General features: G+C 38.1%; 1 protein-coding gene across 4 annotated transcripts in view; it reads right to left on the reverse strand.

The window, feature by feature from the left end:
- The window catches only part of MXI1 (MAX interactor 1, dimerization protein), a 73089-nt gene that overhangs the window by 34602 nt on the left and 11254 nt on the right, over positions 1–27233 (reverse strand). The window contains exons 1-2 of one of the 4 annotated variants that reach the window (XM_033130684.1): positions 21072–21442; positions 19859–19991 (exon numbers count right to left, since the gene is read on the reverse strand). In XM_033130684.1, coding sequence (XP_032986575.1) covers positions 19859–19991; positions 21072–21213 — 275 coding nt within the window. In that variant the 5' untranslated portion in view covers positions 21214–21442. Of the gene's footprint in view, positions 1–19858; positions 19992–20245; positions 20398–21071; positions 21443–27233 lie in introns of those variants that run through there. The other 3 variants (XM_033130685.1, XM_033130686.1, XM_033130683.1) reach the window with 3 other exon arrangements.

The raw sequence follows: 27233 nt of genomic DNA on the forward strand, positions 1-27233 counted from the left end.
GGGAAAAGTCATAGAAGAAAGAAAAATAATATAAATAAAAGAAGATATATTAATAAAACCAAGGAACACATTTTTAAAAGACTGGGAGAATATACCTCAAAATGTTAACAATGGTTGTTGTCTAAGAAGAAAATTTAGAACAAGTAAAACAAAAACAATGAAATACCAGAGGAAGTAATAAATGAAAACAATCTATTTTGAAAGAAGGAGACTATTTACCATAAACTTATTCTAAAGAACAGTCTGGCAATCCCCTATATGACCATAAATACAAAAGATAATATACCCAAAGATAACCAATTGTTGAATTCCAATATTATATTGAGCCTATTATCAAAGCTAGCACCCAAAGAACCCATTGTCAACAAAATTAAAACAGTAGGTTCTTCCCATCTCTCAGACTTTTCTTTATTATGTATCTTTCTAAAAAACATGAAATGATAGTTAAGAATATGAACTTTTTTACCAAACCAGGCAATGCATGCGTATCTAATTATACCACTAGCAAAATTTAACAAGATTTCCAAACACCAAGAAGCAAAAATGACCATGTATGTACTAATCTTTAGCATACTGCCATGTTCTTCCAATTTTTATAAAATGCATCAGTGGTGCTTACTGCTATGTTGATGGCTTTTTTGCCTGTAATATCAAGGCAATGAATACTGAGTATTTTAAATGTTCATGACTGTCTTAGGCTGCGGAGAATCAAATATAGTCTCTAGTTGGTAAATTAAGGCAAGTATATGAATAATTATACTTCAAGGCAGAATAAATATATGAAGAAAGGTACAAAGGATTGTGAGGTGTTAAAGAAAGTAGAGTTTACTTCCAAATGGGGCTATCGGGGAAAACTATAGAAAACGGTGGTATTTAGTGTGGGACTTAAATGATGAGCCCCATGTGCTACGACCACGTTTCCCAAAAATAAGGCCTAACCAGACAATCAGCTCTAATGCGTCTTTTGGAGCAAAAATTAATATAAGACCTGGTCTTATTTTACTATAATGTAAGACCAGGTCTTATATAAGAACGGGTATAATAATATAACATAAATAACATAACAATACCGGGTCTTATATTAATTTTTGCTCCGAAAGACACACTAGAGCTGATTGTCCAGCTAGGACTTATTTTCAGGGAAAAACAGTAGTAGAGGCTGGACCTGGTAGGGAGAGGTCAATCCAAGTGGAAAGGATAGCATAAGCAAACGAGCACAGTTGTGAAGTCCACAGCAAAACCAGAGAACAATAATGTGTAGGTCATAAAAACCCATGGTATTCGAGGAAAGAAGTCCTGATTTTAAATATTAACTCTCTTATTCACACTAGCTGTGTGACTTGGGACAAATCATTTAACCTCTCTGATTAACAGTTTCCTCATTTGTAAAACTGGAATAATATCACATGCCTTGGCTGGGTTACTGTGAGAATTAGAGAAAAAAATGTAAAAGCATCTAGCCCTTTGTAAGTATTTGGTAAATGTTAGCTACTGCAAATATTCTTATTATTTTTAACAAGACAAAAAATATACCTCCCAAAACAATGTTAAGTATGCTACATGGGACAATAAATTTAATAGAGTCTCGATAACACTTGGAATTATCCTGGAAATAAACAACCATAATGTTGAAAAAAGAAACTGAAAGAAAGGATTGGTATTTACATTATTTAGTCAGCTGTGAGGACAGTACAAAGTTTAGGGTATGCCAAAGAGAAAGATGCCTAACTATACGTACACAGAGAAAATAACGATCCCGATAGTGCTGGCAATAAATGAGTAATTGAACTTATCACAGACCAGCACATCAAGAAACAACCTCTGTGCTCCTCTGAGCCTGAGTGTCCAACCAAGCCCTTCCAATAATCTACCATTGAAATATCCAAGTATGACAAATTCCCTGTAAGGTTGACACGTTCTGAATAATCCATCTGGTGAGCCCTCTTTTCTTCTCCAAATAAAATGCACCTCTGAGAACAAACACTAATGAACTATCCTCCTTTCAGACACTCTTACTCTTGAATGCTTAACTTCCAAGGACAGAGAGAAAGACATTTCTATTATTTTACCATTGAATCACAGGTAATTTTTTCACAAATAACATCCCTTTTAAAGAGACGTGCTAATGCATTACCTGGGTGACTGGGAGTCATTATCTCCACCAGATCTGTGACTTTTCACTCACTACAACACAGCTCTAATACATAAACTTTTAATTCTTTAGGGTACAGTTTGGTGGCAGTCAATGAAATGAAGCATAGAATTGAAACTGCACAAAAGAGTACAGTTTGGTTCAAGAGGAGTGCCACCGTGGAAGGAAAAGAAAAGTCCCCATTCCCAGAATTAACATTTTCTTCTAGCAAAAGAGAAGACCTCTATCTTTGCTGAATTAACGAGCCAACCCCCAGTTTAAGTAACACTTTTATTTCACTTTCTAATCCTCAAGTGCCTAATGGATTTTGCTCTCCACACAACGAAAAGAACACATTCTATGAAGCTAAATGAGTACCTTCTGTCTGCATCCTAAAGCTTATACATCATATAAACATACTCAGAAGGCAAGAAAAAAAGAAAATGTCACCCACATTAGAGCAAGAGTCTGCAAAGCACAGACCTGAAGGGGGCTGAAGAAGAATTAGTGGAATGGTAAAACTTCTATGCATATCTTCTTTAATTTTCTTCTGTATTTATAAAATGTTAGTGCAGTAATACATGTACACAATTATAAATACACACACATATATTGGGGGTATATAATTTCTTTTTTTTAACTGCTAGTAGTATAATAAAGTGGTCAATGAAGTTTGAAGAATACTGTAATAAAAGAAAATCATGGTAATTGCCAATAAAGTAATTCTTTCAAAAAGGTAGTTTTGTACATTTGTTTCTGTCAAAGGTACGTATTTTTTAAAAACCATTTAAGACAACAAAAGCTTGAATATTGCAGACTTTTGGAAAAAATGCATCATAAGAAATATATTGCTTCTTTCTTAATCATGACAAAAATATCACTACCATAACTAAAACCACAAAAAAGCAAGTGTTGAAAAAATGATGCATGACAAAAACTACAATCAATAAATTTTTCCTTAAAACTTATATATCTAAGCTGAATATATGCATGCTTCATGACTAAACATTTCCACTCACAGGCATATACCAAACTAACATATGTATATATACTCACCAAAGGACATACAAAAGAATGCTCATTCTTTCCACTAGCCCCAAACTGGAAACAACTCAAATGTCCATCAATAGTAGAATGGATGAATAAATTGTGAAACATTCATACAACGTAATACTATAGAGCACTGAGAATTAACAACTATTATGCAATTAACACGGATGAATCTTCCTAATTTAAACATAATGTTGAATGAAAAAGACAGACACACAAAAAAACATAATGTATACCTCCATTCATGTGAAGTTCAAAACTGGAAAAACTAATTTATGGTATCAAAAGTCTGAATAGTAGTTACCTGGGGGGTTAGGGGGCTTCTAAGAAGAGTCTGTAATATTTTATTTCTTCACCTTTGTGAAAATTCATCAAGCTATACACTTCAGATTTGCACACTTTTTTGTATGTACATTTTTCAATAAACAGGAAAAAATTACACATGAACTGATTCTGGTAAAAATTCTTATTTCCGTTATAGCAAATACCCTAACCTAAGTCTCTGACAAATCTTTTGGCATACTGCATAAACATCCCTAAGTTATGTACTTGGTAAAGCATAATTTTCAATAAATATATAAGTATGAAAATCACAGTTTTCTAAGCACAACGGAATTAAACTAGAAATCATAAACATAACTAAAAACATTTCTGATTAAACATAATCAGAAAACATAACTAGAAAAATAGCAATATTTGGAAGATATGCCAAAAATCAAAGAAAAAAATTGCAGAGAAATTAGAAAATATCCTGAACTGAAAAACGAAAACACAACATATCAAAATGTGTTGGATGCAGCTAAAGCAGTGCTTGGAGAAAAATGTTTAGCTTTAAATCCTTATGTTGGTGCAGGGGGCGCCCAAATTCAATGATCTAAGATTCTACCTTTAGAAACTAGAAAAGGAAACAAACTGAACCAAGAGAAGTTGAGCAATGATTCTCAACTCTGGGCTATTTTGCCCACTATAAGGCATTTAGCAATCCTAGAAATATTTTTCATTATCACAACTAGGGAGATACTACTAGCATTTTGTGAGGAGAGGCCAGGGATGCTTCTAAACATCCTATGATGCTGAAAACACAATCGGCCCAAAACGCTAACAGTGCTGAAGATGAGACACACTGAAGGAAAGAAATAATAAAGCTAAGAATAGGAGTGAACGAAATAGAAAACAGGAAACAACAGTGAATATCAATAAAACTGAAAGCTGACTTTAAAAAATCAGTAAAATTGATAAACTTCTTCAAAGACAGATGAAGAAAAAGACACAAATTACCAATACATACAAAAAAAAACCCCAATACCAAAAATGAAAGAATGCACATCACTACATACCCTACACACATTAAAAAAAAGAGAATATTATGAACTTTATGCCAATAAATTCAACAACTTAAATGAAATGGACAAATTTCTTAAAGAATACAAATTATTAAAACTGACTCAAGAAGAAAGAGAAACCCTGAAGACTTGCATCTAATAAAGAAATTGAATACATTTCAAAATCAAAACCTTCCCACAAAGAAAACTCCAGGCCCAGAGTGTTCTTTGGTAAACTTTATCAAGCATTTAAGGAATAAATAATACCAATCTTATAGGAAATCTTTCAAAAAATAAAGAGGGAACATTTCCCAACTCCTTTTGAGGCCAGTACTACCCTGATATCAAAACCTAACAAAGAAATTACATTAGAACACGAACACACACACACACACACACTCACACTCAAACACACTATCCCTCATAAGCACAGACATAAAAATTCTTAACAAAATATTAGCAAATTGAACCCAACGACACATAGAAAGTATCAGTTTTACAATAAAGAATTTGTCTGGTCTTTATCCTTACTTCCTGAAACAGAGCTTCTAAAACCTCGGAATTTCCCAAGTTATAGGAGCGTCTCCATTATTCATGGTGGCGCCCCTTGGACTACACTTGAGTTTCTGCTAAGGAGAGGACTCACACTGGAGAGTGCTCATGCCAGAAAGACCAACAATGTGATCAGAGGGTTGGAGTTCTGAGCCACTGACATCAGCCCGACCTGCTACCCTCCAGGGCGAGAAGGCTCACTAGAAATTGAGTTCAATCATATGGCCAATGATTCAATCAGCTATGACTACATAATGATATGGAATAGAAACTCTGGAATCGGAGGTCCCAGTGAGCTTCCTGGTTGATGAATACATCAATATGCTAGGAGGGTAATGCATCCTGACTCCACAGGAAGAGGACACGGAAGTTCCATGACCAGGACTGTCTCAGACCTCACTCTATAAGTCTCTTCATTTGGCACGTCTTGATTTGTATTAGCTATAATAAAACTTGTAATCATAAGTATAGCACTTTCCTGAGTTCCGTGAGTGGTTCTAGTGAATTACTGAATCAGAGGGGACTGTGGGAACCCCCCAATTCGTAGCCAGTTGGTCAGAAGTGCAGATGGCCTGGGGACTCCTGAACTTGCAGCTGGCATCTGCAGTGAGAGTAATCATCTTGGGGACTGCACCCTTAAACTTGTGGAGTCTGAGCTACGTAACTACAGGTAGTTAGCATCAGTATTGCAAAATACACCATGACCAAGTAGGATTTATTCTAGGAATGTAAGATTGGCTTAAGATTCAAAAAAACAGATCAACGTAATCAACCATATTAACAGAATGAAAAAGAAAAACACAGTATAATATCAAAAGATATAGGAAAAGCATTTCACAATATTCAGCAGCCATTCATGATTTAAAAAAAAAACAAACTCAGCAAATTAGGAATTTCCTCAACCTGTTAAACGGCATCTACAAAAAAATCTACATTTATCATAATCAATGGTGAAAGAATGCATGTTTTCCAAAGATCAGGAAAAAGACAAAAATGTTCACTCTCACCAGTTCTATTGAGCACCAGATGTCCTAGCTAGTGAAATAAGGCAAGAAAAAAATATAGAGAATGGAAAAGAAAAAGTAAAAATATCTTTAATGCAAACAACATTATTTATTGCCTATTTAGAAAATCCTAAGGAATCTACAAATTAATAAAATTAATAAGTGAGTTTAACAAAGTCAGTTTACAAGGTTAATATACCAAATTCAACTGCCATTTACAACAGCATCAAAGAATATTATATACTTAAGGATGAATTTACAAAGTATATGCATGACCCACACTCTGAAAAACTACAAAATATTGCTGAACTTTAAAAACATCTAGAAGTGAATAAATGGACAGAGATACCATGCTCATGGATTAGAAGAATCAATATTGTTCAGGTATGTTAAGTCCCCCAAATTAATTTATAAATTCAACGCAATCCCAATATTCTAGTAGGCTTTGTTGTAGAAATTGACAATTAGATTCTATAATGTATGTGAAATGCAAAAGACCTAGAATAGTTAAGGAACTTTTGAAAAATAAAAACCAAGTTTGAAGACTTACACTACCTGATTTCATAACTTAATTAGAAAAGCGACAATAATTATGACAGTGTGGTATTGGAAAAACAGTAAGTATTTAGATCAATAGAACAGAATAGAGAGTCCAGAAACAGAGTCACACATATTTGGTCAAATTTTTACAAAGGTGCCAAAGCAACTCAATGTTGAAAGTATAGTCTTTTCAATAAATGGTACTGGAACAACTGGATGTCCATTTGCCAAAAAATAAACTTCACTCTTTCCTTCACACCTACAACAATTAACTCTAAATGAATCTTAGATCTAAATGTAAAACCTAAAACTACTAAAAGAAAGAATAAGAGAAAATTTTTGTGATCTTGGATTATGCAAAGATTTCTTAGGACACAAGAAGCATGAACCATAAAAGATAAACATGATAAACCGGACTTTATCAAAATATACAACTTTTGTTCCTTAAAAGACACTGTTAAGAAAATAACAAAGGCAAACCACTGAGTAGGAGAAAACATTTACAAAACACACATGTAATAAAGAACTTGTATTCAGAATTTACATATAATTCTGACAACTCAACAAGGAAACAAATAACTCAATAGAAAAAAAAAAAAAAGACATGAACAGATACTTCACCAAGGAAGATATATCAATGGTGAACAAGCACATAAAAAGATGCTCCAAGGATGGCCAGATGGCTCAGCTGTTTAGAGTGCGAGCATTAAAAACAGGGTTGCTGGTTCGATTCCCACATAGGCCAGTGAGCTATACCGTCCACAACTAGACTGAAGGACAACGAGCTGCTGCTTAGCTTCCAGAGAGGCAGCCGGGTGGCTCAGTTGGTTAGAGCGGGAGCTCTCAACAAGGTTGCCAGTTCAATTCTCGGATGGGATGGTGGGCTGCGCCCTCTGCTACTAAAGACTGAAAACAGCAACTGGACTTGGAGCTGAGCTGCGCCCTCCACAATTAGATCGAAGGACAACGACTTGGAGCTGATGGGCCCTGGAGAAACACACTGTCCCCCAATATTCCCCAATAAAATTAAAAAAAGAAAAAAAGATGCTCCAGATGATTAGTCATAAAGAAAATGCAAATTAAAACACGGTGAGATATTATGACTCACCAACCACTAGAATGGCTAAAATTTAAAAGACTGACAACACCAAGTGCTATCCAAGATGTGGAACTACTGGAAGTCTCCTACATTACTTATCAGAATGTAAAATGGTACAGCTGGGAGAACAGCTTGCAAATTTCTTTATAAAGTTAATATACACTTACTATATGAATCAGCAATTCCATTCCTAAGTATTTATTTAAGAAAAATGAAAATATATGTCTACAAAAAGACCTGTTAATGAAAGTATACAGCATCTTTACTGATACTAGTAAAAATTATACTCAACCTAAATATCTTTCGACTGGTGAGTGGAAAGATACACTCAACAAATTGTGGTAGATCCACACTATTACTGGACTATTACTCAGCAATAGAAAGGACTAAACTGTTGATACACGGAACATGAATGAGTCTCAAAAAACATGCTACCTGAAAGAAGTCAGGCACGAGAGAGTATATATGGTATATGATTCCATTTATATGAAATTCTAGAAATGGCAAAACTGTAGTGACATAAAACAGATCAGAAGTTGCCAGGGACAAGACGTGGAGATAGGAAACTATAAAGAAACATGAGGTAAAGTTTTTAAAAAATTATTTTCTTTTTAAAAGATTTTTATTAAAATATAGCTAACATAAATATATTAGTTTCAGATGTACACCAGTTATTCAACAATTATGTACCGTAAGAGAAGTGATCACCTAGTCTAGTAACCACCAGACACCATACATCATTACAGTATTACTGACTGTATTTGCTATGCTGTATATTACATCCCCATGACTTATTTATAACAGGAAATCTGAACCTCTTACCCCCCTTCACCTTCCCCCGCCTTTTTAAAAACTTTCAATTACAGCTGAAATTCAGTATTATTTTATATTAGTTTCAGGTGTATAGCAAAGTGGCTAAACATTTATATAATTTATGAAATGATCCCCCTGACTAGTCTAGCACCCACCTGGCACTATCATGAGGTAATGTTTTAAGGTGATGAAAATGTTTTATATCATGATTGTGTTGCGGGTTACCTGACTATATACATACATGTATGTCAAGTCACTGAATTGCATGATAAAAATTGGGTACTTTTACTGAATGGAAATTATATCACAATAAAACTTATTTAAAAAAAATAATAAACCTCATCCTGAAATTGAGGCAGTAATCTAATCTACCACAAAGTACTCAGGGATGAGAGTAAAATATCAACTGCTTATCATAGGAGACTAATACTATAAAATACTAGAAAGTGTATAACTTTGGGGGAAATCTGTACTTCCATTTACTTAAAATTTTTTTTTCATTTCTGGCATGTGATTAACTGCTGTTAGTCAAAAGTACAGACAGTCAAATCTTCATCTTCCATAATAAGAAGTCAACAGATAACAGCAAGATAAGCTAAACTTCCTATTTATAAATATAAAAGCAAACAGAAGAAACTGTTAAATTATTACAAGTGGTAGTCTTTAGGAAGCAGAAATTGAATGTGGAGAGATGGGACAGGGGAATGTTAGTTTTCTTTATAAGCCATTTAATATTAATTGTCTTTTAAAACTATATATACAGTTTAATAACATCTATTATTTTATATATTACTTTATATTACTACATATATATTACATACATAATTTTAAATGTTAAGAATCAATTTAAGATAAATATATGTAGCTCACTTTCTAATCTTAGTAGTGCCAGAAATTAACAAGCATCCACTACATACTAAAATTACACATTATTTGTGAAATAACCACTTCTTAAGTGAGAGAACAATATTAGAAACTACAGAGAATTTTGAAGTTTCCAATTATTGCTCTTAAGCATATTCTCAAAGATTAAAACAGGAATTTTAAAAAGATAAACCACTAATGATCTAAACTACTTCATCAGTTGATAAATTCTATTACAGAGTCGCATTCTAAAAACCTTTTAAAATGGAGAAAATATCAGTGATTTCCTAAATCACTTGACTTCCAAATTGGAATTCAATATTTTAGGAAAGAGGCATGAAATAAACATTCAGCAGGTACTTGCTGGGGGAAAAATGAGTTGTACCACAATTAACAGCATTAGTCATAAATATAAAGCACATTTTTAGAAGTTGATCCTAATTTTTATTATTAATATACTCTGTTCCTCCCTAAAGTACTAGAAGCAAACACAGATGTTACACATCTATTTCAAAGAATGTTATTTCTAAGGGAAGTACATCACGTGGAAAAGTGATTCTCAAAGGGTCAAGGAGGATACCTGAATTTTCTTCCTCTGGGAGCGTCAGCAGCGTGGCTATGCCTTCTTCCAACTGGCTACACTCCCCACTTAATAGTTATGTCAAGTGTTAAAGGAATCATTGCTTAATATTCATTCATTCCACCTTTAGTTCTTTTTAGCATTTGTCACATATTCAAGACTCTTCATTATCTTACCGCAACCAATAATAACAATTTTTTCGAAGGTTTATTAAGGTATAATTTACATACTATAAAATTCACCCATTTTAAGTGTAGAGTTCAATGAGCTTCAGTAAATTTATACAGTTGTGTAACCTTTACCACAATCCAGTTTTAGAACACTTTTATCCCCCCAAAAGTTCCCTGATATCCATTTGCAGTCCATCTCCACTCCCACCACTAGCCCACCACTGATCTGTTTTCCATCTCTACAGTCTTGCCTTTTTTGTAAATCTCATATAATGGAATCATTTAACAAGTACTCTTATGTATCTGACTTCTTTTATATCATGTTTTTGTGGTTCATCCATTTTGTTATATGCGTGAGTAATCTGTTTCTTTTTATTGCTGGGTATTGTACTCCATTGTATAAATATGCTGCCTATTGTTCATCCATTCACCAGCTGATGAACATTTCAATTGTTCCCAGCTTTTGGTGATTATGAATAATGCTATGACCATTCACGTTCAAGTCTTGCTGTGGACGAGTGGAATACAAGAACTTCATCTTAAAGAACAGTGCCTCACCTTGTTACACTGTACTATTAACATCCAAGTTATTTTTCACACTTATGAAAATGGCCAACCGTATGAGGCACATACTGGTACTTAATAATACTAAATTTCTGCTGATACTTAAATGTTTGTTTAAAAAATAAGAAGAAAAACATTACTCAGCTATTTCGGATAATATGCGCCTCCACTTCAAATGTTAAAAACAAACATAACTTTGTCTCCAATGAGTGTACCTGCTACAAATAAACTGAAGATCAGTTTCATACAAAGCAATTAATTAAGCCTAAGTTTCTCTAAAAGTCTTCTCAAAATATGTCAACATTTCATTAAAAAACACCTTCAGATCTACATGATTGGGCTCAAAGTATTCAGCTATTCATTCAGTTAGTAAGTACTTATTGAGTGTCGACACTGATTGTATAAATACTCTAATATTACAAAGTCTCTGCCCTCATGTAGCTCACATTCCATCGTCCACTTTTTGCAAAAAAAAAAAAAAAACACTAATAAATGAGGCAGGAATTACTAAGAAAATTACAACTATATACCGCACACTACCATACTATATCCTTATATTGCTAATCATCACGTAATTCTACTTAATTTATACATACTTTAAATTTTTTCAATTTTATATAGCTCTATCAATTTGTTTTTGTAAACAGGATTAAATATAGTACTTATGATAAATTCCATTAAAATATTAGACTTTGAGCTTTTGGTAGCCCCAATTAACAATGATTCTATAGAAAAATGAGATTCAAATACTTTTTTACATATAGTGCTATTTCCAGAATATAACCTGCCTTCCAAAGGACGACTGGATAACATTAAAATTATAATATTAAGTACACTGAACAGTTTTAGAGGCAGGCCTAGAAGTCTAAATTTTGAATTGTAACTTATGTGCATTGACTGTTATCAACAAAGGCTACTGAAAAAATCCTAAGATACTCCATATTAATCACGAAATACTGTCCAGAGTTTTTGTGGAAACTAAAGATCACTTTTGTTGTCATTCATATAGAAGATATATATTATCACACAGGGCTATGGTGATCAAAACTAAAAACCTGAAAATTCACGTCTTCTAATTTCAAGGCAAACTTACTACATTTTAATCTCTACTTTCTTTTATTGGATGAAAGGAAAGGTTCTTTACAGTTCCTCAAAGAGAATACTATCTTGTCCCTGTCTAATTAATCAAAATAAGAATAAAGAAAAATCAATTGCTTTATCAAAATATATGACTGACTGAAAACTAAAATTATATTCCTCTATAATTTAAAAATGCCCATTTCAAATAGCTGCAAAGCTCTCCTCATGTGACCTCCACAAATGGTGTTTAGTGTTCCCAAAAGACTATCAAAAATATTTCCTGTGATAAACAAAGGCAAGGAAAGAAAATCTGTAACACTTTCCCCTGAAATGTATGCAGTAACAATAACAAATCTAGTAAACCAAGTATTTTCTCTTATTAAGAAATTAGTTACTTAGATAAAAACATAAGAAATTTCACTCTAACAGCAAATCAGGGAATCCCTGTATCTCCTCGAATGCATGGTAAAGTTAATCAATGAACAAGTATATACTGTGAATCTACAGCATTTCTGCAACAACCTATTGTTGTTGTAGAACAACAATCTTTTTCTATAAATTTAAATTACTCTGTACTGTCATCTGACATAAATAAAAATGGCCCTGTTTATAATATATAACTGACTTGTAATATTTACCATTTTAAAATATGCATATCATATCTTTCCAAATATAAGCTCCTCTATGGTAGAGAAGCATGTATAGCAATAGTTCTATGTACATAGGGTTTAAGTTCAATAAATTTGGTTACTAATTACCTTTAAGAGAGCAGTTTCAATAGTCAGTGAAAAAGGCAGATGAAAAAGAGCACTGGTGGAAAGACATTAAAGCAGAAGGTATAGATGACACGTTTCAGACATTTGGCAGAGCAGAAAAGGAGAGCACTAACACATAATTTTCAGGTTATAGTCAGAGTCTTAATTTTTAAGTAAATTATTACTAAGGATTGTTTGTTAATCCCAGAGGAACAAATCCCAAGGATTAGCCTCATCTCCTAGTTCTATCTGTGGAAATTACTTTGCATACCAGCCCAATTTCTTCACCAAAAAAAAAAGGGGGGGGGCTGGGAATTCCACTTTACCTCACAGACTTGTTCTGAAATTCAAATGAGATAACAATGTATGTTAAAGAGCTTTATACACAAGTAGTATATTAAATGCAAGATGTTGTTATTATTACTGAAGATGGATTCCACCCTTTGACCCAACATCCTAATTCTTCATGTTTATCCTAAGGACATAGGTGGACAAATGCACAAAGGATCTGTACAAAGATATTCACAGCAACCCTGTTTGGAATAAAAAGATGGATGATTGGCTTAAAAAATTATGGTACAACATGAAAAAGAATATCATGCTGTAATTAAAAATGATTTAATAGATGTGTATCAACATGAAAAAATTTTCAGGATAAGTGAAAGCGAGATTGCAAAAGGTTCAACCTGGGATGCCTTCCTTCATTATCACACTTGATCAGGTCCTCTGTTATATCCCTCACAGGATCCTCTATTTCCCTAGTATTAAGCTCATCACAGTTTGAAATAACATATTTACTTGAAATAACATATTTACTTGAAATAACATGTTTACTTGATAACATGTGTTTCCTTTATTAGATGGTAATGCAGATGGTACACACACACACACACACACACACACACACACACACACACGGGGGAAAAACTCTGCCAGTATTTTAAAACGTAGGAAGCCAAAATGTAAAATAAAACAATCTAGCAAAAAAATACATGTATACGCATACTTAAATTATATCAACACTATTGACCAAAAATGGGATCTAGGAATATATTTTGTCAAATCATACCATCAAACTTATTTGATTAGGTTAGTAACTGGAAAACTGTCTTCACTTAAAAAATGACAAAGAATCGTGCTATAGCCAAACGGAGGCAATGCTATTTCATGTGTAAGGAGACATCTAGAAGAGACAGCTTTTTTCAGGTGAAAAGTCCTGCCTGGTTAGAATGATGCATATACTTTTCAAATCCAGCTTGATATTAAGCTCAACCAACCGCCTATAGACATAATGCTTGGGCAAATCACTTACCATCTCTAAGCCACGTGTGCTTTAATCATAAAATGGGTGACAATATCTTATCTTCATAGAGCAGATCACTATACCAGATGAAATCCTGAATTCCTTTTCTGTGATATGTGATCTTCCACCATCATATATTTAATATTCTGGCGAAAGGCCTCTCATCAAAAAGTAACAGAAGCAGTTATCCTACTGACTTACAAGTCATGATTATGTAAGTCTCCTTCAAAAGATACTTCCATAGAGGAATATATCCTTAAGAAACCCAGCAACCATAAACTTAGGCTTGAATGAAGCATTTAATGGAAAGTCTGAGTTTGTTTAGAGTGTGGTATATAAATAATTCTTGAGAATTTTTCATTTAAACTTGGTTTTGGTGGAAGGCAGAATATCACAGAACATATCACATTGGATATGTTAATTATTCGACATCTGGAAAATACTGAAGAACAACCATTAAGAGTTTAACTGCTACTAATCTCTCCTCCTGTCCTGAAACTTTGGGAGTTTTGTATTGGACAAAGACACTGAAACTATTTCTTAATATAGAAAATTTGAAAAACATAGAAAAGTAAAACGAAGCTTCACAAAAAATAATGCTTCATCCAATTAATCTGTGAACAAATAGGTACATGTTTAGGACTAAAAACAGAAGGTATGGTAACACACTAAATGCAGAAGCACATGTAAAATCCAGCTATCTTCTACTAAGCCAGACATTAAAACTATTTATAAAAATGCAAAAAGAATAAGAACAGAAGATGTAACAAATCTCAAATTACTTTCACTGGGGAAAAAAATTTCTCTACAACTACCCTACAAAAAGAATTCACCACCACCAACTCAAAGAACTAATAATCCATCAATAAGACAATCCCAAAAGATAAATCTGAAAATCTAATACAATAATTTCCTCTAAAATATGACTAAAACATTTCATTATTCTGTAGTTGACAAAAAGTTCAACTAAAGCCTTAAAAGCAAAAGGAAAGTTGTTTTGTTTTTTAGTGTCCTCAATCTTAGCAGGTGGAACTGAAATATTGCTGCTGTGAGATTCTTTAGTACTAAAGAGAAGAACTTTTTCCTCAGCTTGAAATTCAAGCAAAAATTAGTACACACTACTTTCTAGATTATCATAAAATAATATGATTATTATGTATGTGTAACAGGAACATGCAAAATTTACTGACAACATATGATAGACTTACGGTTCTTTGCAATACAAGTTTTGGTATTTTATTTTCATGACACAGGATGAGTGCTCTTTAAAATTAATTGCAACATTCTGTAGTCTACTATAATATACACGTTTACAGAATTGGCAATTTGAAGATTTTTATTCTTCAAATACTACACATTGTTTTCCTGTCCAAATGTATTATTATTAACACCCTTTAGACTACAAAGTAATCAGTTTGCCAAACAGGAGTTGCATATTTTTCCATCATTTCTCCTTCCAGAGTCTAGTATGGTACTCAGCACATAAGAAAAAGTCAGTTCCAATTTAGAACAGTCTACCTGGAATTTGAAAACCTTCGATTCTTTGAGAAACATCTACGTATATGATAGGTACTGGGGATATAAGTAGAAGAGGTTAAATTCCTGCCTTCATGGAGTTTTCAGTCCGACGAATGAGACATGAATTAATCAAACAATCAGATAACCCTATTTCTACAAACTGTGCTTAACACTATGAAGGAAAAGTAGGAGTATCATGAAGGATGTGAATACCTGATCAACTCTGGCAGATGAGGAAAGGCTTTGCAGAAGAAGTTATAATTGAGCTGAACTAAGAGTGTTATTAGATACTATAGAGATAATTTGGCAAAAGGGGAAGAGAAATGATTCCCAGAAGAGAACAAGGTATGTGCAAAGAGATAGGAAACATGGTGTATTGAAGAAATTGAAAGAAGGCTAGCCAATATAATTCATCAGAATTGTATCTGGGGCAAAAGTGGTTGCAGGAATACCATTTAGGAGGCGATGGCAGTTGTCCAGGTGAGAGATGACGGTATCTTAGATTAGGAGGGTAATAATGAAGATAGAAAAGGAGGCAGAATCAAGAGATGTTTAGGAGGAAATCAGTGTTACACTGAAGCCACACAGAGTAGAGTTAGTAGAGCTTTAGAGATGACAGATCTTAAGATTTTTCAGTTGTGAGATGAAACAGTAAAGAAGCTAGGAATTTGAGCTTATCTGATTGCTCCTCAATGAGCAAGATAGCCGATTGCAGCCAGGTTCTCTAAGAGCAGTAACATTTTAGCAAGGGTGATTTTTAGGAAGTGTGCCAGTAGGGCATGACCAAGAATACATTTATTTAAAAAACAATTATATATTATAGGTCCCAAATGTCAGTTAAAAGGATCCCAAATAATAAAATTACTGGGATTTTCAATGTACAAACTTGTTAACATCACATTATTTTCTCTCCTTTGTACTTCTGTGAAAATAAGATTTCAAGACTTGAGGGAAAAGAGGAATAGGAATTTATATTATGAGTAAATTTGCAACATAAACTTATAAAATAACATTTTATGTTAGGAATATCATATTATACCTGACAATATTGAGGGAAAAAAGGTTAACCAACATTGTATCTTAAAGATGCTACAGTGTCAGGGAAACAAATGTCATTTTATGACATACACGATACAAATGTTCACAACGCATAATAGGGGTTCGGCCAGTTAGCTCAGTTGCTTAGAGCCGGTGCTCTTAACAACAAGGTTGCCAGTTCGATCCCCACATGGGCCCCTGTGAGCTGCGCCCTCCACAACTAGATTGAAACAACTACTTGACACTTGGACTGGTGAGTCCTGGAAAAACACACTTAAACAAAAGTTTAAAAAGAAACGCATACTAACAACAGCAACTTCCATATAGACAGCTTGTTAATTAGGAAAATAAGATATATACACTCATCACCTCTATTCCTTTCCTTGTTTCAGAGGACTAATAAAAGAGAATTTTTACAAGTCTTCTTTCTGCCTTATGTAACCAGTATAATAAAATCTCTGTTAAATCCAGTAATAGGCTTAAAGTTAACAGAAGTCTACAGTTTCCCCCTACAAATGGATTAACGACACTATTTCCCAAGTATCTCAGTACTGGAATTTGATCCTTGGCTCCCCTGCTTCACAAAGCAGAAGTTTTAAAAAATGGTAAGGAGAAATCATTTCTAGTGTTTCACTTTAACATACTAGTTTTCACCTAGAGGCCTCAGCCTAAACCCCACACGTGGGGGGTCCTTGAGATAATATACCCTGTTTCCCCGAGAATAAGACCTAGCCAGACAATCATCTCTAATGTTTTCGGAGCAAAAACTAATATAAGACTCGGTATTATATTATATTATATTGTATTATATTATTATATTAAAAACCCGGTCTTACATTATAGTAAAATAAGACCGGATCTTATATTAATTTTAGCTCCAAAAGACACATTAGAGCTGATTGTCCAGCTAGGTCTTATTTTCGAGGAAACACGGTATTATAAAATCTATTTCTCTCTCCTCATATTCCCATGAAAAATTACCTTCCTTAGTGTTAGATGGTCCAATGTACATAGTTATTTTCCCTTGGGTACTGTAAGAACAACATGGCATGCTTGTAGCTTTACAAATTTTCTGACATGCTGTGCTAAAACACAGTAATTAGCACTTTGGTCCTACATACAATGGGATCTCAACAGAAACACTAGCATGAAAGAGAAACATCAGTCAAAATCCCAAGCTGAGGGCTGGTCCCGGTGGCTCAGGTGGTTGGAGAGCATCCTTTCAACCACAAGGTTGCCAGTTCGATTCCTCGAGTCGCGCAAGGGATGGTGGGCTGCGCTCCCTGCCACCAGCAACGGCAACTGGACCTGGAGCTGAGCTGCGCCCTCTACAACTAAGACTAAAAGGATAACAACTTGAAGCTGAACGGCACCCTCCACAACTAAGATTGAAAGGACAATAACTTGACTTGGAAGAAAGTCCTGGAAGTACATACTGTTCCCCAATAAAGTCCTGTTCCCCTTCCCCAAAAAAATCTTTAAAAAAAACCCTCCAAGCTGAGCAGTATAAGTCAACGGATGATAAAGACTTATTAATTAATGACCTGTAACATAATTGGTAAAATCTAGAAATTCACATCTTATTTATGCCTGTATAATTTTTGAGTTGTGCGTAAAAATGTCACATCTGCAATGATGGGGTGGTATAGTGAGTGAATAACTAATACAGTAACTGATCTCTAAAACTGACAATAAATCAGTGCCGTAGAACTTCAAGGGGAAGAAAAGACCTTGGGTAGTATATAGTCCATCCCCTCATTTTATAAATAAGGGCAGTAAGGAACAGACAGAAAATGCAATAAGATCATACACCTGATTTCTAGTAGATAAAGACTCAATAAATACTTGTAGCATGACAGAACCCAGGTCTGACTTCCTATCTGGTATTCTTCCTATGTCTTCAAATTTAAAAAATAATGTTTTTTTAAATTCATACATGGATTATAAAACCCATAAATTCCTGAATGTAGTAGGTTTTAACTGTTGATGCCTTAAACAGAGAACCTATGAAGACCAAGAAAATTTATATTTTTAAAATACTATATATCACGGTACATATTTTCATCCCAAACCTACCATACCACAAGAAACCCTCTAGACCCACACCTAAATGTAAATATGGCATGTTAAGGTTATGGCTAATTATTTTAAAAGTTAAGTTTCAGAAATACAGAACAGTCTTAATGAAGCACAGAAGCCAAAACAGGTTTTCATCCCAAACCTACCACACCACAACAAACCCTCTAGACTCACACACATAAATGTAAATGTGGCATGTTAAGCTTACAGCTAATTATTTTAAAAGTTAAGTTTTAAAAATACAGAACAGTCTTAATGAAGAACAGAAGCCAAAAAAGGAAACATACAGCTTTAAAGATGAGTCAAAGGAAAAAATGTGATTCTTAGTTTTGCTTCAGAGATGTCAGAAATGCAGAGTAGGGAGAGCCAACCTTTTGAGCTCTGTTCTCTATGGGAGCCTCAGGTTTTCTGCATCATTTAGTAGTAAGAGCCCTTATTCCTGCTCCCTCCCTAGGCGACTACTCAACTACCTGTCCGGAGTTACACAAACCCTTCAAGCAAACTTAAGTTACCCAGAGATTGCTGTGCCCCTCCAAAATGAGTGTTTATATTCTCTAAGACAAATCTTTGGGAATCAGGAAAAAAGGTCTCATTTAATTCCTCTTATCGATGGAAAAGGCAGTCTCTGCTGATTTTAAGATGGCTCTTTGAAAACTTCTTCTACTAAGGTGAATCCTTAGAATTCACCAGCCCTCTGGAACAAAAACAACGAAGAGCCAGACAGACACCAAGAAGTTTCAAAAAACGGATGTCAACTATGACTGAGTATATCCAGACAAGCATTTTGTAGGTTTGTGCTGAATGAAGAATAAGCATCTTCCCTGTTTTCCTTTTGGGTTTCAAAGCTCCCTTACAAATTCAATCTCATCATTAAATAAGAGGTAAAACTCCCACAGCGTGGTCTCCCCCTTCATTCTTAAACAACAAATAGACCATATCCACTAACTTCCTACTCCACCTAAAACTATATCTAGTCCTTTAACAGAACACGGATTCTGCTTTATATCCTGCCTGAACTATTTCCGAGTTTTAAAAATTGTTGGGTTATTCAAGTTTAAAGCTGGCCCAAGATTACTTTTAGCATGTAGTTGCATGCATGGACGCACGCTGCCAAGTCTAACTTAATGTCCTGTCAGTCACAGACCTCCCCACTTAATCCCAGCAAGAACTTCTTTGGTTGTCTTTCCAGATTCTATTCCTTCCGTTCCATACAAAGTCAGGAATGATCCCTAGACCTTAGCCAAATCCTCAGGGCGAGTGGTAAAGGAACCCATTTGGCTGTTCAGTATCACTCCAGACTTGACAGTAGAGAAGGGAGGTCAGTAGGGCTGGCACTTCTGCCTAAGTGTGTGCTCCTTCCCTCTGGCTGCCCTTTGCAAACCTCGCCACTTGCTACCTGTTGGCAGTGCTGGTGTTGCTGCTCCCACTGCTGTGTTTCTGTGCCCGGCTCAACCTCCGTGGGGGCTTTGAATGCTGCAGCCGGGGACTCGGCATGGAGGGGAACGTTGAGGCGTAGCCATGTTCACACTCTAAAGAGACAGCAAGAAAATAAAACGTGGTAAGAGGAATGAATATACCCAAATCCATGGATCCACAGATCTAAAGTCCTTGCAGTAAAAGGTTAAAACCGGAGAAGGAAAAAGAGGTAATATGTGTTCACTCTTTTTGGTTGGAAGATAAAATTTCCAGTCCTTACCTGGCTATCCATCCCGGGACATTACATGCGGACCCAAACAACAACCTGGAAGGTGTACGGAACCTTCCTCTAACCCAAGTAACTTACCCTCTACAAAATCCTTTTGTCCAAGAATTCTTGACTCCAACACACTCATTTCTGAGCACAGATGCCATTCACCTCAATTATTTCACGTGCCTCAAAATTTCCTAAAAGGTGTCCCTCTGAGCCCCACGTTTTTGTGTACTTAATCCAATCACCTCGTTGTAGGGCATTTTCTCTCCTCCGAGTTCCTACTCTTTATACCCCACTCTCTACATCTCTGTTAGTCTCTCTCCATTGCTAAAGGATCCCGTCGCATCACACCTCGATTCTCGGATGCCTTCCCCGTAAGTGTGCGCCCTCCTCCGCGCTCGCAGCCTTTTCTCCCGCACCCCTACCTGCGCTACCCCCCACCCCTTCCAGCAGTGCAGTCCGTGCTTAGAGACGCCTCCCCTCTCAACACGCTCCCTCCCCTCTCCTCGGGCCCACCTCCCCTCCTCCCCCAGCTCCAGGTTCACCCTCTCCCGTTCCTCCATCTCCTCCCTTCCCTGCCCCTCACCCTCCTGCACAGACACAGACCCACACGCACCTCCCCTCACATGCATGCACTCATGTACACAGCTCCCCTCACACGGGTGGCTTCTCACACCCCTCCCCTCACAAACTAACACACGCACCCCTCTATATGCGCCCCCTCCTCACGCGCACCCTCCTCACACACACACACACACCGCTCCTCACACGCACACCTCCCTTCACAGGCGCACCCCTCCTCACACGCGCACCTCCTCACACGCGCACCTCCCTTCACACGTTCACTTCTCTCACGCATCTCCTCGCACGCGCATCGTCCCTCACACGCGCACCTCGTCACACGCACACCCTCACCCACCGCACCGCACTCCTCGAGCGGAGCAGGAGTGCGCGGGGTCAGGCGGAGGCGACGGCGCCCAGCCGTTACCTCGGTCCCGGCGCTCCAAAAACTCAGCCGCCTCCAGCAGGCGTTGCACATTGATCATCCGTACCCGCTCCATGGGCACCGCGGTGGCAAACGGGGCCTCTCCGCGCTCCCTTCCCCCGCCGACAGGAGGCGCCACAGGCGATTACAGTCTGGCGCCGCCCCGGGACATGTGCGGCGGGCAGGCGGGCGGGCCAACCCCGCCACAGCTCGACTTTCAGTCAGCCACCCCCAGGGCTCAGCCGCCCCCGCTGCTCCAGCAGCGCTGCCCGCAGCCCGCGCGCGGTTTGTTTACCTCCCCTCCTGAGCACGGGGGAGGGGCGGGAGCAGCGCCGTGGCCCGCCCCCTCCCGCCCCTTCCTCTACCTCCTGGGAAATGTAGTCCCGCCCCCCCATGCCCGCTGCCCGCCGGGAGTCGTAGTATGCACGCTGCTTTAGCGCGTCTGCGCTATTCCGAATTCCGCAATGGCCGCTGGGATGTGTAGTCCCGCCTGGCTTCTCCCTCCAGGGTATAAAGACTAAGAAGTTAGCTGGGCTTTGCTTCTGTGACGGAAGGGTTTGAGGGTGCTGAGTCTACTCCCGGGAATCCCTTTCTGAGCATCTCTCGGCGGGTACCCAGTAGCTGGGGAATTTTTTTAATCCGAAGTTCCAGTCCTCTATCCCCTGCTACTTTCTCTTGTAACTTCTGTGCCTCAGTTTCACCCTCTTCAAAATGTGCTGCTCAACAGGATACACAGAAACACTTGTTGTCATGCGGGGTCTCTGGTCCCGCCCCCCACACAAGAACGCAGTATAAGGTGAGGCCAAAAAGGAACACCCACGGAGCCATAGATAGGGGAGTCACACCACTATATTCTTGCTGGCGGCCGGGTTGGAGACTCAGGAAGCAGGAGCCACATGATCCGCAATCCACCGCCTGCTTCTCTACCAACCAACCAACCCACTGCAGCCACTGCAGTTATATCAATGGCTAATGGCTCACTGGTAACAGGTGATGGCCAACTAGTCACGGCTGATGGCCATCTACTACCTGAGCCAGCACCTTTCCACGTGAGGCCAAGAGCCTAGAAACTGCTCTCTGGGACTCTATCCTCACACTTGTGAAGCCAAAATCACTGTTCAGAAACAAGGGATGATCCCATCAGAACCAGAGAGGTCTGTAAGGCTGTAAGGCTCTTCCACCTCAATCTCCACGCAGAGGTAAAGTTTTTAAAATCTTATTTTTGAAAACTTCTTTCTCCTCCCTCAGCCCCTCATTAGTGATTCTAGAGGCTAGAAAACCTCTCTTGTGCTGCAAGTGAAGGATATAACTTCCTGGGTAAGTGACTTGGTGCTTAAGTCACACAGGTTTCAGTTCAAATCCGGACTCTGCTACTTACAATAGGTGTGTGGACTCTTCAAGCCTCATTTTTCTCGTGTGTAAAATGGATATAATTACTCTATTTATCAAAATGTTGAGGGCCTGCCATGTGCCGGGTACTGTACTAGACATGTACACAGTAATGATAGAAACAGATATGGACCCTGCTCTAAAGTGTATAATCAGTTGGGCTTATTGTGAAGATTAAATGAAATAATTCCAGCACTCAATAAATACACGCCATGATCATTTTTTCCACTCATGTTCTCCATAAACAGAACTGAAAGCAGTAGCTAACGAGAGCAGGGACCATATTAAAATAATGTCAATGGCTGTCCTCACCATCACCCTCTTTCCAAGTCCTCAATCTAACAGGTCCTCAAAGTCTAGACCAGAGTTACTCAGCCTCAGCATTACTGACATTTGGGGGCAAATAATTCCTTCTGGGGAGGGGAGGGAGAAGGGACAGGCAAGCTGTGCATTGTGGGATATTCAGCAGCATCCCTGGCCACTACACACTAGATGCCAGTAGCACACCACCAACCCTCAGGTGTGACAACCAAAAATGTCTTCAGACATTGCCAAATGTCTTCTGGGCACAAAATCATCCCTGTTTGAGAACCACTGGTCTAGGGAGAGGAAGGGCAAGAGAGTCCTAACTGTTGAATGCTCTAGGAACAAGCTGGGAATTGTGTAAACATCCATAACTTTTTCCCACCCTGATTATTTTAACCTGCTGGTGGACATCCAAAATGACAGGAAGCTCCTGGTGAGGGGAGAAATTCCAGTGGCTACTGCAGAAAACACCATCTCAAAATGAAAATCTTACTCTCAAAAATATCATGAGCTTTATACTACATTTTAATACCACCCCCGCTTTTTTTAAGGTGAACGAGATTTCTAATGAGGTCAAAAACTGCAAAATTCTTCCAGCTCTTTAAAACATTATACTTGGCACCACATTTAAGAATCAAGTAAATGTTCCATCAAATGCAGGGAGACCCAAAATGAGAGGTGTTCACAAACCACTGGAGAATTAATTTTTTTAATAAAGGCTTTAAAACAGGAACTGTGCTTTTTCAGCTGTTGGCTAGGTCGCTTAAGATCTAGGCTTTACCATTGGGTGTTGGTAATAATCATCCTCCACCGTCAAAAAGGGACATGTTGGGTAGGGGAAGAAAAGATTTAAAAGAAAATATCTATTCACTCACAACATCTATTAGTTGAGGGTAGAAATTATTAGGTTGAAAGTTACTTTCTACCACTTGTAGAACCCCTTTAAGCTTTAGATCCCAAATTGCTAAGAGCTACCCCAGGAATTTAAAAGAGGCAGTTTTATGACAAATAAAAGTCTACCCAATGGGAGGTAAACCGTGTGATATGCAATCAAGAAAAAAAGTACAAACTGAAAATACACACGGGTTTAAGATGGGTTTAAATCCATAGATCATAAGCTCTAGCAGGGTATCAAGAGAAAGCAGGGTGTTTGGTGCACGTGCCTGGCTTTTCACAGTTGACCCCCAGATGAATTAACCAGTCCTTTTTTTAGAGCTACGGCCAAGAAGGAGATAAGAAGACGGAAAATAGGGTAGGAGCCACCAAAAGGCCACCTGTATATGTTGAAGAAGAGGAGAGGTGATAGTGGGCAATGGACAGTGTTAAGTAAGGGCTGATTTAGGTTTAGAAATATCCAGCCTTTTCTAACAGCAATCGAAAGTGCCACTTCCTTCTCCCTGCTTTGGGTGACTCCTGCAGTTCTTGCTTGGACACTGGCCACAACGGCCTCCTACAACACTGAGCATGGATCTGTAGCCTCAAGAGAGTGATGTTTGGTACCCACAAACCATCCCTCAGCACCAGTCCCAGCCTAGAGGAACCCAGAGGCAACCAGGGCCTTTCTTTTGCTCACATGAACAAATGCAGATGGGGAAACTGAGGAAAAGCATGGCTTCCAACGTCTACAGACAAAAGAACCTGGAATCTTACCTATAGTCTTTGGTTCTGTCCTCTCCCAAAAGTAGCTCTCTCAGGGAGTCTCATTTGAAGATGGAAAAAGTCCCCCAGAGTCCTCCAGGCCTATAACAAACATAGCCCGATGGGGACAATCTGCTTTCTGAAGGAAACAGGCAAAGCTCACTGTTCTTAGGGGTCATTTCCCTGCACACTTTAGTCAATGCAGATTTTCAAATGATTTATTGTAGACTCAGGAACAATGGAGGAGGCTGGTCTGTGTCACATCTTTTCTGCAGATAGAAGAGATGGATAAAGGGGAAGGGATCATGAGGTGAAGCTACAAGTCCAAAGTCACTGTGCTGGTGACACAAGGGGCTTAAGAGAACTTCCCTGAAAACTGCAAGGTGCTTCCCATGCAGGGCACTGTTTTCTGCAATTATCTTTAAGGATAAGGGAATTCAAATAATCAAGGTTGGGGACAGGGAAGGGTGAGTCCTCAGCTCCTAAATGAGAGCCGTAACAATTACACATTTTTCCATCCCCCACCCCAAAATGACAATTGCAGACCCCCTTTCTCCTCCTTTCAGAGCCCAGAAACATGAAGAACAGCAGAAAACCTTTCCCTCTGCCCAGTGAGTCAGCCTTGCCTAACTTCACGCGTAAGCTCTCCTCAAGTCAGCAGCAGCTCCGAGCTGCGGGTCTGTGTGCAGCCGAGATAAATTTGGGTCTAGAAGGGATGACGTAATGCTAAACCCGAGAGGTAGCTGCCGCCTCCCAGAGCTCCAGTCACCAGGGCTGTCTGCTGACATCCCAACCACACGGAAAAGCACCAAGCGACCCAGGTGCCTGTGCTGGGGAGAAAGGGACAGAAAGGACATGGGGGTGGGAGCAAATAGCAGAGGAAGACAGCATTAATCTGAGATCACTGAATCTGGAAGTTTGTTGCTTTTTAACTTCAATTTTCTGGTGAGATCAGGCCACGGGCAGAGGCTGAAACAGCTGCACTTGACTTGCATCCTGGCCTATCTCTTCCCTCTTATAGAAAAGGACTTCTTACATTTTATCAAATGGACCTTATTACAGCAGCCTAGTTTGGTGATTATAATGGATTTGTTATTTGTTAATCTCTCAAATGTCCCATTCCTTCTTTTTTTGCTTTAACTTAGACCCAAGAAGAAATCTGCATTGCAGGACTCAATTAATATGCATATGTAAGTGGCTTGCTTACTCGGGAGCATCCCACGTGGAGGGACACCTGACAAGGTATTCAGGAGGATTCTCCTAGGGCCATGCCAGGTGAATGTTCCCCCAAATAACATTTCATGGTTTATTTCATGGAGGTTTATATCATTGAGCTTACTGCCCAATCCAGTCTTCAGTTTTCAGATGGGAAAACTGAGGCTCAGAGAGATATGGTAACATACCCAAGGCCACACAGCTGTCTATCACACAAGGGGTAGGACCCAGACCTACTACAGACTCGTGTCTTGTGCTCTCTACCCATCTCCAGAATTCTTTTTCTGGTTGATAAATGTTTTTAAAAATATATAAATAAATAAAACGGAGTGAGTTTTCTGGTCTTTTAACTTTGTGGAGCCCCAACCTTTAAATATCAAGTTACATTCCAAAGGGATCCCAAGCCTGCTTTAGTTTTCTATTCAAGGTTCATTCTTCTCTGAGAAGTCGGCCTCAGAATCAACTCCTCTGCTGGTGGTGATGACCACAAGCCATGGGCCAACCTCACACTACACCACTTTAATTAAAAAACCACCACAGGTAAATATTCTCTGTCGTATGGAGGTACATAGTTTCCTTCATTACAAGTGCCCTCCAAATACTTTATTCAGATGATATTTCACATTTGTTGCTGTAGTCACATATTATTATTCTCCTTTAATGTGTGATGATAATCATTTATACCGGTAGATTGTGTGACTTGCAGCCATCTTTGGCATATTGCCTGGTCAGCCAGGGTATTGCTATTCTTTTGAAACACTGCTCATTCCATGAGTTAATTTTTTGTTTAGAATTTTCACGTCTGTATTCAAAAGCAAGAATATACTATAATTTTTTGGTTGCATTTATCGGGTTTTGGATGCAATGACCTATTCGTTCAAAGTTAGATGCAACTTAATTTTAAAACCTTAAAAAAAAAAAAAAAAAGAGCTCGCCAGAGGCTTCCCCTGCTGCTAAGAGGATGCCCCACATTCTTGCCACAGCCCTGGGTAACCTTCCATCCCCTGCCAGGAGCCTGCCTAGACTTTCTCGGCCCCTACCCCTTGGTATCCCCACTCCTCTCCGGGCAGTAGAAACTTGTGCAGATAGAAGAGATAGTGCAGATAGTCTCTCTTTAAGCCGATCCAGGTACTGGACATTAAATCACACACCCAGCCTTGCTGCCTTGTGGTTGAGTTCTCAGCCTCAGGTGCACAGTTTAGAATAAAAATACCAGGCCCTTGCCTGCCAAAGACATCGGTGATCTATCTCTTCTCAATCCAGCATCCTGATTCTAGGATTCTGGGATTCTCCAGAGTTCCTAGAATAATATACCTCTATTTGCCTACTGGTAGCTGCCACATAATGAGAGCCAACTGTGTGCCTGGTGCTGCTTGCAGAGTCAGTTCATTTAATGCTCAGCACACCTCTGAGATTCCTGATTCACAGATGAGCCCCAGAAAGGTTAAGAGATTTCCCCAAGGTCACACAGTAGCTAGTGAATGGATTCAATCCTGGATTTTTCTAACTCTTGGACCCCACAGCATACAACAGGGTATGTCCAGTTGG

Source organism: Rhinolophus ferrumequinum, chromosome 16, assembly GCF_004115265.2.
Source record: "Rhinolophus ferrumequinum isolate MPI-CBG mRhiFer1 chromosome 16, mRhiFer1_v1.p, whole genome shotgun sequence".
Lineage (NCBI taxonomy): Eukaryota > Metazoa > Chordata > Mammalia > Chiroptera > Rhinolophidae > Rhinolophus > Rhinolophus ferrumequinum.